The sequence below is a fragment of the Hyposmocoma kahamanoa genome, unplaced genomic scaffold (genome assembly GCF_003589595.1).
Source record: "Hyposmocoma kahamanoa isolate Upper Pololo Valley unplaced genomic scaffold, ASM358959v1 114, whole genome shotgun sequence".
In the NCBI taxonomy this organism is placed as follows: domain Eukaryota; kingdom Metazoa; phylum Arthropoda; class Insecta; order Lepidoptera; family Cosmopterigidae; genus Hyposmocoma; species Hyposmocoma kahamanoa.
Window position 1 is genome coordinate 2,077,861 of NW_020653383.1, and position 12,087 is coordinate 2,089,947.

The 12,087-nt window shown below is 36.8% G+C and overlaps 1 protein-coding gene across 1 annotated transcript in view; it reads left to right on the forward strand.

Annotated features, from left to right (window-relative positions):
• LOC113239058 (UDP-glucuronosyltransferase 2C1) overlaps positions 1-12,087 on the forward strand; it is a 100,761-nt gene that overhangs the window by 86,499 nt on the left and 2,175 nt on the right. The window contains exon 3 of the mRNA XM_026475927.1: positions 11,730-11,872. Within this exon, the coding sequence (XP_026331712.1) occupies positions 11,730-11,872 (143 nt within the window). The remainder of the gene's footprint in view (positions 1-11,729; positions 11,873-12,087) is intronic.

A 12,087-nucleotide genomic window follows, 5' to 3' on the forward strand; every position in this document is an offset into this window, starting at 1 on the left:
GCGCCAGCGTAAAGCCGCTTGGGCAATGGATAAATTGAACGGAAACTTTACGGAATTACTTAATGTACATGACTAATCTCGACGACTAATGTCTCATCTAATAAAATTGATATAACTTCTTTATTTGCTCTAAGTTTTTTACCATTGATATGAACGGGAGGTCTAATAAACGCTACGCGCTATACGGTGTTAGAGACGAACTGAAGTCGCTCGTACATTCAAAAATGAAATCAGAGACTCCTCAACGGTAATACAATGGCATTGGTTGAGACCAGAGATGGGCAGTGGGTTAAAACCCAATCAACCCGCCTGATTTTGAACCGGATTGATTGGAGAACTGGTTCTCTTTCGACTTGTAGTTTGATGTTTTATTTTATTAACAAGTGTGTTAATAAAATAAAAAACCTTATTTATAAACAAATTATTTAATAAAAGCTCTTTTAATGATCTAAAGAGTCGCAAGTAAAAAAACAAGAGTCACATCGAGAGCGCTGCTTGCTGCACAATTAGGTATTGCTTTAACTAATTGAATTTCTGGAAGCGAAAATGAAGAATTGTTGTCTTCACGAAACCTAGAAATGAAAAACGATTATGAGTCATGTTTCATCATCATCATCAACTCATTTATAAGTCCCACTACTGGGTTCCACCGCTGGGTCTCCTCTCAGGCCAGGGTGGCCATAGTCCGCCACTATGGCAAATTTTTAAATTAAATTTTGCACATATTCACTGAAACTCACGAGCTGCGAACTCGAATTCCAACTCACGGCCTTTGCTTGAAAGACGTTACTTTAAACGAAAAAAAAAACTACCACGGTTTGTTGTACAGTCATAATATTTAAATATTTTTAAGGGTTTTAATGAAGGATACATGCAGATAATTAAAGAGAAAACCTGTAAACGTCGATTATATCCCGATTAAAAACAAATGTATGTTTGTTTTATAAATTGTTGTTATTGATAAAGAAGTGAATCAATTGATTATGCAAAACAATTTAGAAATACATATATAGGTAAAGTCAATCACAATCGCAATCAGCGCGTCAAGCTATACTTTGACGTATCTTGTTCCGTTGCACTGGAGGCGATTTTCGAATAAAAATGTATAGTCTGATGTTCTGTTGACTGTACATAGTTTGTTTCGAGTAGGTATGTCGTATTATTTTTTGGCTTTATATAATAAAAGCACTTTTGACGTATGATTGCATGTGGATTTATTTATACCAAGGGTATGATAATAACTGTATCATTGACAAACACAGTTAAATTTGTTACATTAACTCCACGTTTGACTGTTCCTCCTTGTGCTATTTGAACAGAAATTTTCGCAATTAATCTCAAGGTTACTTATAATGTCAGCATTATCAATCAACAATCTTTAATCAGTTAAGCCACAGGGCACGTGAGTTGCCCTTTAAGTTGGTAGCTATGTCCGGACATTGTCGCAGGGCACTGCTACCTGGTATCTCCGGCCCTAGCCCGGCGAGCTAGTAGAGGATGAGCTCGACGTCCTCCGGTCCCTTCGACCGCGTAGGAATTTGGGAATTGGAGAGACGCCGTTCATTCGGCATCGGGATGCTTTACAGCTCCTCCACCAATAAGAAGATTTGGTAGTCGACTTAGTGTCCACGGCTCAGCGGTGGCAACCATTAATTGCATAACTCGCAACGGGAAGTGAGCCTGCCGACAGCTCCGGTACCAATATGGAAAATAGGGGGGTGCTGTATGTGCACCCGGGGCGGCTCACCTAAGGCACTAAGCCTTATAGAGTACCGGATGAAGTCCGTGCAAACGGGCTGATCTGGGGTTAGGATCTGACTTAGATGGTCCCGGCGCGGGTTCGCCCGCATAGGTCACAGCGCCCTTCCCGGATAACCAAGAGGTTGATAGAGAGGGGCACTATAAACAAAACTTATGTACAAAATTATGGGACTGTCCCTCCTTGTGGTCTTTGTATGGAAAATTCGCAATTAATCTCAGTGATATTTATAATTCGTAAACAATCTTTAATCAGTTAAGCCAAACAATTAATTATTACTTGGTATATAACAGTCCAACTGCTGAACACAGGGCTCAGAGACAGGCCTGAGAGGTTTGAGTTGTTGTTCCCACGCAGGTCAAATGAGAATTGAGGACTTCACACGTATCATTAAATTATTTTGCACATATTGTATTCAGGTTTTCTCATGATGTTTTTCTTCACCGAAAACTCATGGTAAATTTGTAATTAAACTCGGCATATATATTCCGAAAAACTCAGAGGTGCAAGAAACTTTTCAACACAGTGCCACTTATTTTTGAAAAATATACTGTATCTATTCTGCTTTGGCCACATAGAAATTTTTGTAATTTCCGCGGCCTCCTCTGTGTGGCCAGAGCATTAAAGTTTCTTAAATCCCATATAAAATTTACCAATAAAGAAAGAGTAACAAATTCTTAAACTTACAAAATCTCTTTCATGTATTTTATAGCTTGAACGATATGATCTGTAACTAGCTCTTTCACATCTGCAGAGGCTGTAAAATCTTGATGTAGGAAACTGTCTCTTGCAACTTTCCTAGCATCTGCGTTGGGCATATCTCTTACCATCGATTGGGCACATATCTTTCGTCCAATAAAATATCGCCAACAGTATAATGCATGGTCACATTTACAGTTATTACCTTTAAATCTGGTGTACCGTAAATTCCTGTATTAGCTAATTGGCTGCTGTAGTTCCATCGACTGAAGGCACTGTCTCTTATATTCTGCACATAATGAGCGACTTGCTGTAAAGAACCACCGCCTTCGAATTCATCTTTGTCTCCTGTGTCAATTATCGTTATATCTCCTGGCTAAAATTGTAAGTTACTTAAGTAATTTGCTTTGGACAATGAGGGAAGTAAATTAGTAATTCCAAAGGTGGCTGTTCGTGGTTCCGCACCATCAGTATCACTGGTTCTACTGCCTCAATAAATTGCAAAAAGGTGTAAGGACGACATTGCAAAATGTCTATGTTATATGATGAAATCAACCTGTATAGTTCATCGTGGAGTTGATAATCGCTCATCTTTATAGATTATTCAATATGAAGAAGAATCATGTGACATGGGAAAGAAAGTGAACTTGTCTATGATAAATTGGTGTATATTCCCATGAAACAATTTATTATGTTAGTCTCTAAGTTTCGGCCCATTAACTAAGTTTAACTTAGGGATACCGAGTCCGCAGCCTCTGGAATGCCTCGGGAACCTTCGGGATGCTTGCGCAGGCTTTTAAGTTAACGTTACGACACGGTTACGACTGATCAATACCTTTACCATGAGTATAGAGTCACATTCGTCGCTAGTGACCGCGTAAAGTATTAAGTAAAAGTTACTACATCTTGTGACTACTAGAGGGCGTTGTACAATTTGCCATATAAAATTGTCAAAAATATTTTACGCGACAACAGTCACAGTAATCTCATGGTGAGGTACTGAAGAGAGGCTAAGCGCGAGCACAATATCGCGACCCGACGTTATGCTTCAACTTGTCTAAGGATACCGCGATATAATTGCTGTCAAAGTGCGCTTGGATGTAGGGAGACGCCGAAATAATCCTTTGCCATACTGTCCCGTTAATGGGCGCCGGGTCTAACATATTCCTTTAATTGATTTGAATTGACGAAAAGCTGACGTATTGTTAGGTGTAAGGAATGTTGGTTATAAATTTGTAAAATTTTTCAGATAAATGAGGCTCTATTTGACCGTCTTAAAAATCAACACGTTGTGAAAGGTGAAGTAGGTAAAAAAAATAATTGGTTCTTTTGGTAGCAGTAGAAATAAAACTATTAGGGATTAGAGACTGAAATAGCCTCTCTACAGTTCTGGCCACTTATTTAATAAAGTCTTATTGTAAGAATCACATTAGAAACTTATTTTCAAATAAAATCAAAACATTACCAAATAAATAAAAAATTGAAGTTGTTTATTGTCTTTAATTTTGCATTCGCTTTGAATCAAACATGCATAAATACTTTTAAAACGTGTGTCATACACATTGACCTTAAAATTAAAAACAATTACATAATAATTTTTATTAAAAAAAAACAGAATAGAGTCTCAAACTGTATATATGCATGCATCTACAAACTAAAACAAAAATACCAACAATATCCGATTAATCAGATTACCGGAAATTGCGCAAAACCCGATTCATCCCTTGATTTGTCTGTTGTTCTTTGTTGACTTGATTTGTGATTGTTAGACGTGAAATATTTTCTTAAAATTTAAAAGGAACCAATACTGAGGTAACCTCTTTCCAACAAAAAAATAAAAGAATCATCAATGTCGGTTCACAAATGCCACAATGTAGCATACACACAAAAACACAGCTGAATTGAGAACCTTCTCCTTTTTTTTGAAGACAGTTAAAAATCAACGCTCCTCTGCGAGCTCACGCAGTTTGAGTTGTCACCATAGATTTAGTATATCCATAGATTGGCCCTGAAGTATTGGAGACGAGACCAAAACAAAAATACATATGTGTGCGTATAATGTGCATGTGTGCAAGATAAACAGTGTTGCGCCATCCAATGATTTTACTTTAATATCGATTAACAATATTACACCGGCATTTCACTTCGTATTCATTTTCATGTCGTATTCTTCAAAATGTCTTATCGCAAAACGCCGAGACGTTTATCAACTAATTAATTAATGGTTCAATACAAAATTAATAAAGCTACCTACTATCACCTTCTGGCAGTGCCATAAGATGGTAGGTAAACAATGGGGACTTTCACCCAATATAACACTATGGCTCTACAAAACGGTGATATGACCCATGATCAGTTACGGTGCGATAGTATAGTCTCCACGAACCAAGCTGACGACCGCAACCTACAAACAAATATAACTATTATAATTATTGCATGATATGATGACATAGAAGTGCATCACAGCAGTGAATTTGCAGATAAGTAATAGAACCAAAAAACCGGCGAAGTGCGAGTTGAACTCGCGCGGAGAGGTTTCCTTACAAACTCAACATTGTAGTTGAAGAATATGTTCTCCAATAGATTCCAACAGCAAATATAGGTTTATTCGCACTAAAATGAGAGATTTAAAGACAATTTCTGTATTTTTTTCAAAACTTTAGGCTCAGTAGTTTCGAAGATAAAGGGGAGAATGATCTATTTTAGTCTATTTTCTTAAACAACTTAAAAATATTTATATTTCAAAATTACAAAAAATATATACTTGAGAACTTTCCCTCCCAATAGTGACTTCAAATTCAGAATTAATTTATTTACGTTACACGTTTTGGTCACACAAAGGCATATGTGTACCAAATTTCAAAATAATCAGCCCAGTAGGTTTGGAGTAAATTGACTGTGACAGACGGACAGATGGACACACAAGTGATCCTATATGAGTATCGTATTTTGGAACAATAAAAAAAAACAAAAATCAATTAATTGTAAGACATGAATAATGTGGGTACAGAACCAGAACGTAGCTTTACTCTAGCCATGCCTCTAACGGAAAAGCATTTTTCCTCAAAGTGTTTGCTGCATATTTTTGAAAACTTTTTGGGAACCCAGTCTTCTCTCTTTAGCATTATAAGCCATTTCTGTCGTACTTCAATGTTTTGAGGAATACTGAATCATAAACAATAATTAACATAAAAAAATGGGTGCCTCAACTACGCTATTAAAAGAAATTTTCGTTTTAATGTAGACAAAAAATAATGCACTAATGTTATATTAATTAAATATAAAGTACTAAAACCAGAAATTTCTGATTCAATAATATTAAGTATGAAGATGATTTCGGCTGTATGCAAGCCACGCCTTTGCCTTTCTTTTTTTCAGTTAATGACATCTCGATAACATATTATCGATCGTCAATCTCTATGAAAGTTGTGTTATGAATCTCAGAAATTCACGTATTTGATATATTTTTTAATTGAATTCATATACATTTGGGTTATTAATGCACTTGAATGGTATAATTTTACGGATATATTTATGTAAAAAACTTTTGTGGTAGTGCTTTTAGACAGCTAAAAATTTAAATAGTACTAACATGTGAAATGTACAATTCATCGAGTTTTCCTTTTTAGATGAGTTAAATCCGGGCACTGAACACGTTGCCATGACTAATAAACGTCCGTTTAACACTATTTCACATTTTAAAACCAATTATTTTTCAAAAATAAAAGAAATTTGTTTCGTTGTCAGCTGACCCTAGGTACATACAGGCTCATATCGTATAATGAAGTGGTCTCGTCTACCCATCTCGCTCTAACATACGTGTATACTAACGCTCTTTCACTTGCATTGCCAATCTATGGGTACCTATATACTAAATCTATGGTTGTCACAGTGACGAATTTGATTCGTCAAAATTTGTAACCTAAGAATCGATCGAGACCAGTTAATGAGATTCGTAGATAGCTTAATAAATGTTTCTCTAATAATTAGAAAACAACACGTAGGCAATAAAATTATTTATTTAGCTGAGATCGATAAATCGAACTCTGTTACATTACGTTCGAAGTGATGCTGGTTCTATTATAATATAACTTAGTTTCTGTAAAACTGTCTAGAATGGGTTCCAAAACTTTGTGAAGGTATATTATTTTTTTGTTTCAATTCGTCGTATAGAACGGCAGTTTAATACATAATTAATTTTTGAATTCATTTCATTATTCAAACAATTACTAAAACCTATAATAAAATCACACCACAAGTCGTTGAAAAATGTAATTCGATAGTATTTCGACATAATTTCCTTGCGGGTGTTCGATACCGCGTTTATCTAAAATGGATTTTATAGAGTATAATAAATAATATCTCTCTAGTGATAGGGCGTGAAAGTATAATAGATTTCGGGTATCATCGTGTGAACGAAATAATGTGTCTAAAGGTCTTTGCAGAACCATAAGAGTGTTAGGTTCGAATAAATGTAATGTTATTATGTATTATAACTCACCCGTTGCAGGACTTCACAAGAACAGTTCTCCATAAGCAGTAAATTGCATACGTGTAAATATTTAAAATTTTCAGTACGTATTGATGAGACGAGATAGCTGCAGAAGGAAAAACCAGGTGTGATTATATCGGTAACTTTCGAAGGAGCTAGCTTCATTGCACTCAGATTACGAGCCATGGTCTACAAAGAAGTAAATTCATTACATTACACATCACAACACATTACCGGCAAACAGTCCGCCTGATAAAAAACCGTAACCATCGACTAGTATTTTACGAAAATAAAGCTAAAGGCGCCTTCACATTAGACGCTTATAGAAGCACTGCAGTGGCGCTGCAACAATTAACATACAATATTTAGAAACACATTTTAGTAGCACTACAGCTCCTTGTGAAAGAGTTCGTCCAGGGAAGTACGGCTACCTTATATAGGTATTTCTGTCGCCAAACAGTAATGTCCGCATATTATTTAAAAAAGTGAATTTTTTTCTAGATCAATTAGATCTTTCATAACCTTCGTAACGTAAGCATCATCTTTATGTTGACCTACATCACCAGTGTTGCTTTGTTTATACTTTTGTCACACATGTTAATTAATGCTGAAATTGCTTTTTTTTGTTTTATGATACCAAGTGACGGGACAAACAAGTTGTTCGGCTGGTGGTAAGCGACAACCCTGTCCATAATAGTTGCAGTGCTGCTCAGAGCTTTACATCACAAAGATCTGACGGGCACTGCTACTGCGCCCGTCACCCTGAAACATAAGTTGACAAGCCAAATGTGCCTGTAATTTCACCAGCACCCTTCAAAATAGGAACTCAGTAATGCTCACATTATTGCTTGGTGGTAGAACTAGGTAAGGTTGCAGTAGTTTCCTGGACGAACTCTTCACAAGGAACTGTACTGCACTAATATCTTCTAATAATTTCTTGCAAATGATTTTCTTTTAAATTTCTATTCACATGTACAATTAATAATAATATATAATTTTTTATTGACAGTGAAACTCTTGTAACCTTGAGAATGTCCAATTTCAATAAGAAAGAAGATATCCATAATATTAACCTTAGAGCTAAGTTCAAACTCATAGTACCACGATTTCGTTTAACCAAGGTAAACGAGTCTTTTATGGGGAACTTTATACATTTCTACAATAAGATTCCGGAGCATGTATTATCATTTCCTAAGTTTAAAAATTATAATAACAATATTTTGATTGAAAAGTTATATTACAAAATTGAAGACTACGTGTAGGTAAAGGAGTATGGAAAGCCAACATGGCTCTAGATTCCACACAAATTTCCCTAGAGTTTCTTGCTCGTTCTTCTCAGGGAGTCAGCATAGTGATCGAGCAGTAGCTTAAATGTGACGTTTTCAAGTGTAAATTGATTTTACCTACGGAATACTGTCATACGTTGAAGACAATAACCTCCTCAGTGATCGCCAGTACGGATTCCGAGGGCGATCTACTGAGGACTGACAGGCTCTGCAACGCAAGACTTTTAAGCAAGCTTCCTACTGACCTTTGCAATTGGATCTCGGATTTTTTGAGTGAACATTACATTCGAGTGGTCTTAGAAGGCTACTCTTCCGAACATATAGCGATAGAGTTCCTCAGGGTTCCGTACTGTCTGCAACTCTCTGTTGCATATCAATGATATGTTAATTCCAGGTACCTTTGCGTATACTGATCACAGCACAGTTGTAGGTAGATACTTGATCAATGCAAGGGTCAGTGGAGAGGAAATCCAGTCTTGTCGAGAATCCATGGTTAGCCGTTTAGATTTGACGCTCAAGGCAGTCTCCGATTAAGGCGATGCCAATCTTGTCAAATTTAACGCTACGAAAATGCAGGCGTGTCTATTCTCCACAAAACGGAGTCCTTTTGAACTGACTCCGACTTTTCGTGATATATCCATACCGATAGCCGATCGTCTCCAGCTACTGAATGGAATAACCGTCTGTCTCCAGCTACTGAATGGAATGGACCTGTCGTCCAATCTGAACTTCGGCAGATACATTGAATCCATGGCCAAAAATGCAGCTAGGAAGTTGGCATCCTTTCCAGGGTGAGGCGTTACTCCACATCAGGACAGTTGCTTCAGCTGTATCAAGCACAAGCCGGTCGTGTATGGAGTATTGCTGCCACCTTTGGAATGGCTCTACTATATACCAACTGGCCACCTTGGATTCAATTGACAAGTGTGCCAAGAGACTTATAGGTGATTCGGAATTAGTAGAGGCGAAGTTGCAGAGCCTTGAACACCGCCGTAAAGTTGCCTGCTTATCGGTATTTTACAGGATATATCACGGAGAGTGTGCGATGGAATTACACGATTTAATTCCGCCTTCCCCTTTCCATCATCAGGGGACTAGGCGTAGGCTTGGCTTCCACCCTTATGTTGTGGATAATCCAAAGATTCGCACGAAGCGTTACGCTTCCACATTTATATGGCGAACGGCTATGGAGTGGAATTCCCTGCCTGCAGACTTGTCCCCTGAATGTTATAACTTGGACCTTTTCAAGGCGAGAGTGAATAGGCATTATATAGATGTGCAAAATTGTTTGTTAATAGCGACATAATATAATAATGTTAGTACCTACATAGCATATTATCACCTACATTCAACTTACCTATAGCATTTTTCTTGCCAAGAGAAATAAAGGCATTAGAGATAGCTGTCATGTCGTGCATTAGGAATACAACAGGTCTGGTTGAGTCGCCAGCGCTCTTCTGTCTGCGGTAGGGAATCCTGTGCATTTCCAGTATATAGCCGTCTACTGTGGTGACACTATGAGTTTCTGCTTTGTATCCTTCGTTTCTTATATTTTCCCACCAGTGTACATTAAAACGTCTTATTTAGACGCAATAGAGATGATAAAAGTCTGATGTAAAAACAGATAGTATTTCTGGTTGAGTAATCGGGATTGTGGACCGGTTGTCGCGATGCAATTTGCAGAAGTAAAAAAAATCCGGAAGCTGTACTAATATACTAGCATAGACCAGAGAAGATTGATGATTTCTTATCGAGACACCCATTCCATATATTGGTTAAGGTACGTGAGGTTACAAGGTACGTAGTACTGTAGAATAAGGAAATAAACCTACATTGCTATGCCGCTGGGATGGGAGGCACTTATTGTTTAAATATGGTTTATCTGCGCAAAAACTTCTGCTTCATTAGCCTTTTTGGTATAAGAATAAAATATTAGTGTATTATTTTTTTTTTCTTAATGACGGCCACTAAAAAAATAGAACCAAGCCTATTTTATTAGTGGCTGTAAAGCCGAAGCCAGCCTCAGTTTCGATTTAAGTGTATACACAATTACCAATCTAGTACTAAGTAATACCAAAATAGTGGAAAATCACCAATCACGTATTCTCTGGGGATTATGTATTTGTTGATTAAAATCCGATAACGTTTAATTTTAAGCAAAGAAAAAGCTATAGGTCTAGGTAATACGTGGGCACTAATAGTAGGTAAATATGCTAGCGCCAATTATTTTCACGTCTAACAACTACAGTCACGCGATCGTACAAATGTTTTTCTGTGAAAATCCGATTTTCTTAACCTTTACGTCAATCCGGCTAACAGAAAATTTGTCTATATAAGGCTTTAACTTTATATATTTTCGACTTGGTTTTGACGACCTCCGTGGTCCAGCGATTTATACTGTGGGCGCTAGATGAGGATGCCCCGGGTTCGTTTCCCGGTAGAACCAAATTGGGAAATGAAGTTTTCTAACTTGATTCTGGTGTGGGGGTTCTGGGTGAATTCCGTTGTTCCAGAGCAACGTGATATACACAGTACAGGGAATTTCCTAGTTTGAGACCAGACAATTGGTGTGGTTTTATGGCACATTTTATATAATACTCAAAACTGCAAATTAGGCTCAGGTCTATATACAAAGTAATATGGTGGGTCACACCAAAAGAAACAATAATTTATTTAATATTGTAGCTCAAGTCGTTTAAATAGAGTTCACATCGGGAGTCTCATATACATTTTTTATTATTTGTTTAATAATAATTATACCTGGCGTACTCTTGATAAAAATAAAGCTCCATGTGATCGTACGTGAAAAGTGATCACATGAAAGTCATAAAAAAAATTACGTATATAATCTAATAATACGTATATAATAATCTCGTCTACTTCAACACCAAAAATTATCGATTCATCATCTTAACTTCACCTCTGTTCTAAAAAGTTGTAATTTGGCAGACGTGGCGTTATTACACTTTAGGGTGCGAATATGGTGAAACTCTCATCTTAATCTATAACTGAAGGAACTCGAAAATTTAGCAAAAAAAATACAAAACTGTTTTTTGGATGTTATTTGCATTGTTGTCATGAACCAACATGAACTACCAAAAATTTATCGCACTTTATGATAATAAGATATAATCACAGACCCATAGCGTCATCTTAAATCTGTGGATGTAATACTCGTACCTAGCGTAGTACTTACTCTTGTTTTACCTATGTTAATTAAACACTTGGGTGGACTGGAGAAGTTGTAGGCAATTACATAGCAAGTTTGACCCACTAAAAACCTCCCGAGTAATCCAATTTCTATTCATAATCACTAAAAAACTGAGTAGAGACTCTTCGGACTTTTGAGTTCATTTTACTATCCTGAACCTACGTCTTATTCAGTCAAAACATAGTCAAGAATATTCCATTATATAAGTTAAATTTCGTAAGATAGTGCTAGAAAAGCTGTAAAGTAATAAATAGAGAACTAATAATTATTATTTTTTTATAGCACCGGACACGATGGACCTTTCTCTGGATGCCGATTTTACTGGCAGCATCGGCGTGCGGGAGCAACATCTTGATGATCACTTTAGGTGGCACCAAGTCACATAAGATGCCTTTTTGGGAACTCGCTCGAGGCCTTATTAGAAGGTTTGTGTTCTATTGAAAAATACTTACCATGTGCAATGCGTTCCTCTTACATATGAATAGGGTCCAGTATCTCACCACATTTTCCAGCACATGCAAATACTCCAACTTCGGAAATTCTTAGCATGCTTTCCTCTACAACCTAATAAAACAATTTTTTAAAGATATGAGACATTGCCGTTCCTGTCTAATCACCTTGTAAACTTCCGTTCCAGTCT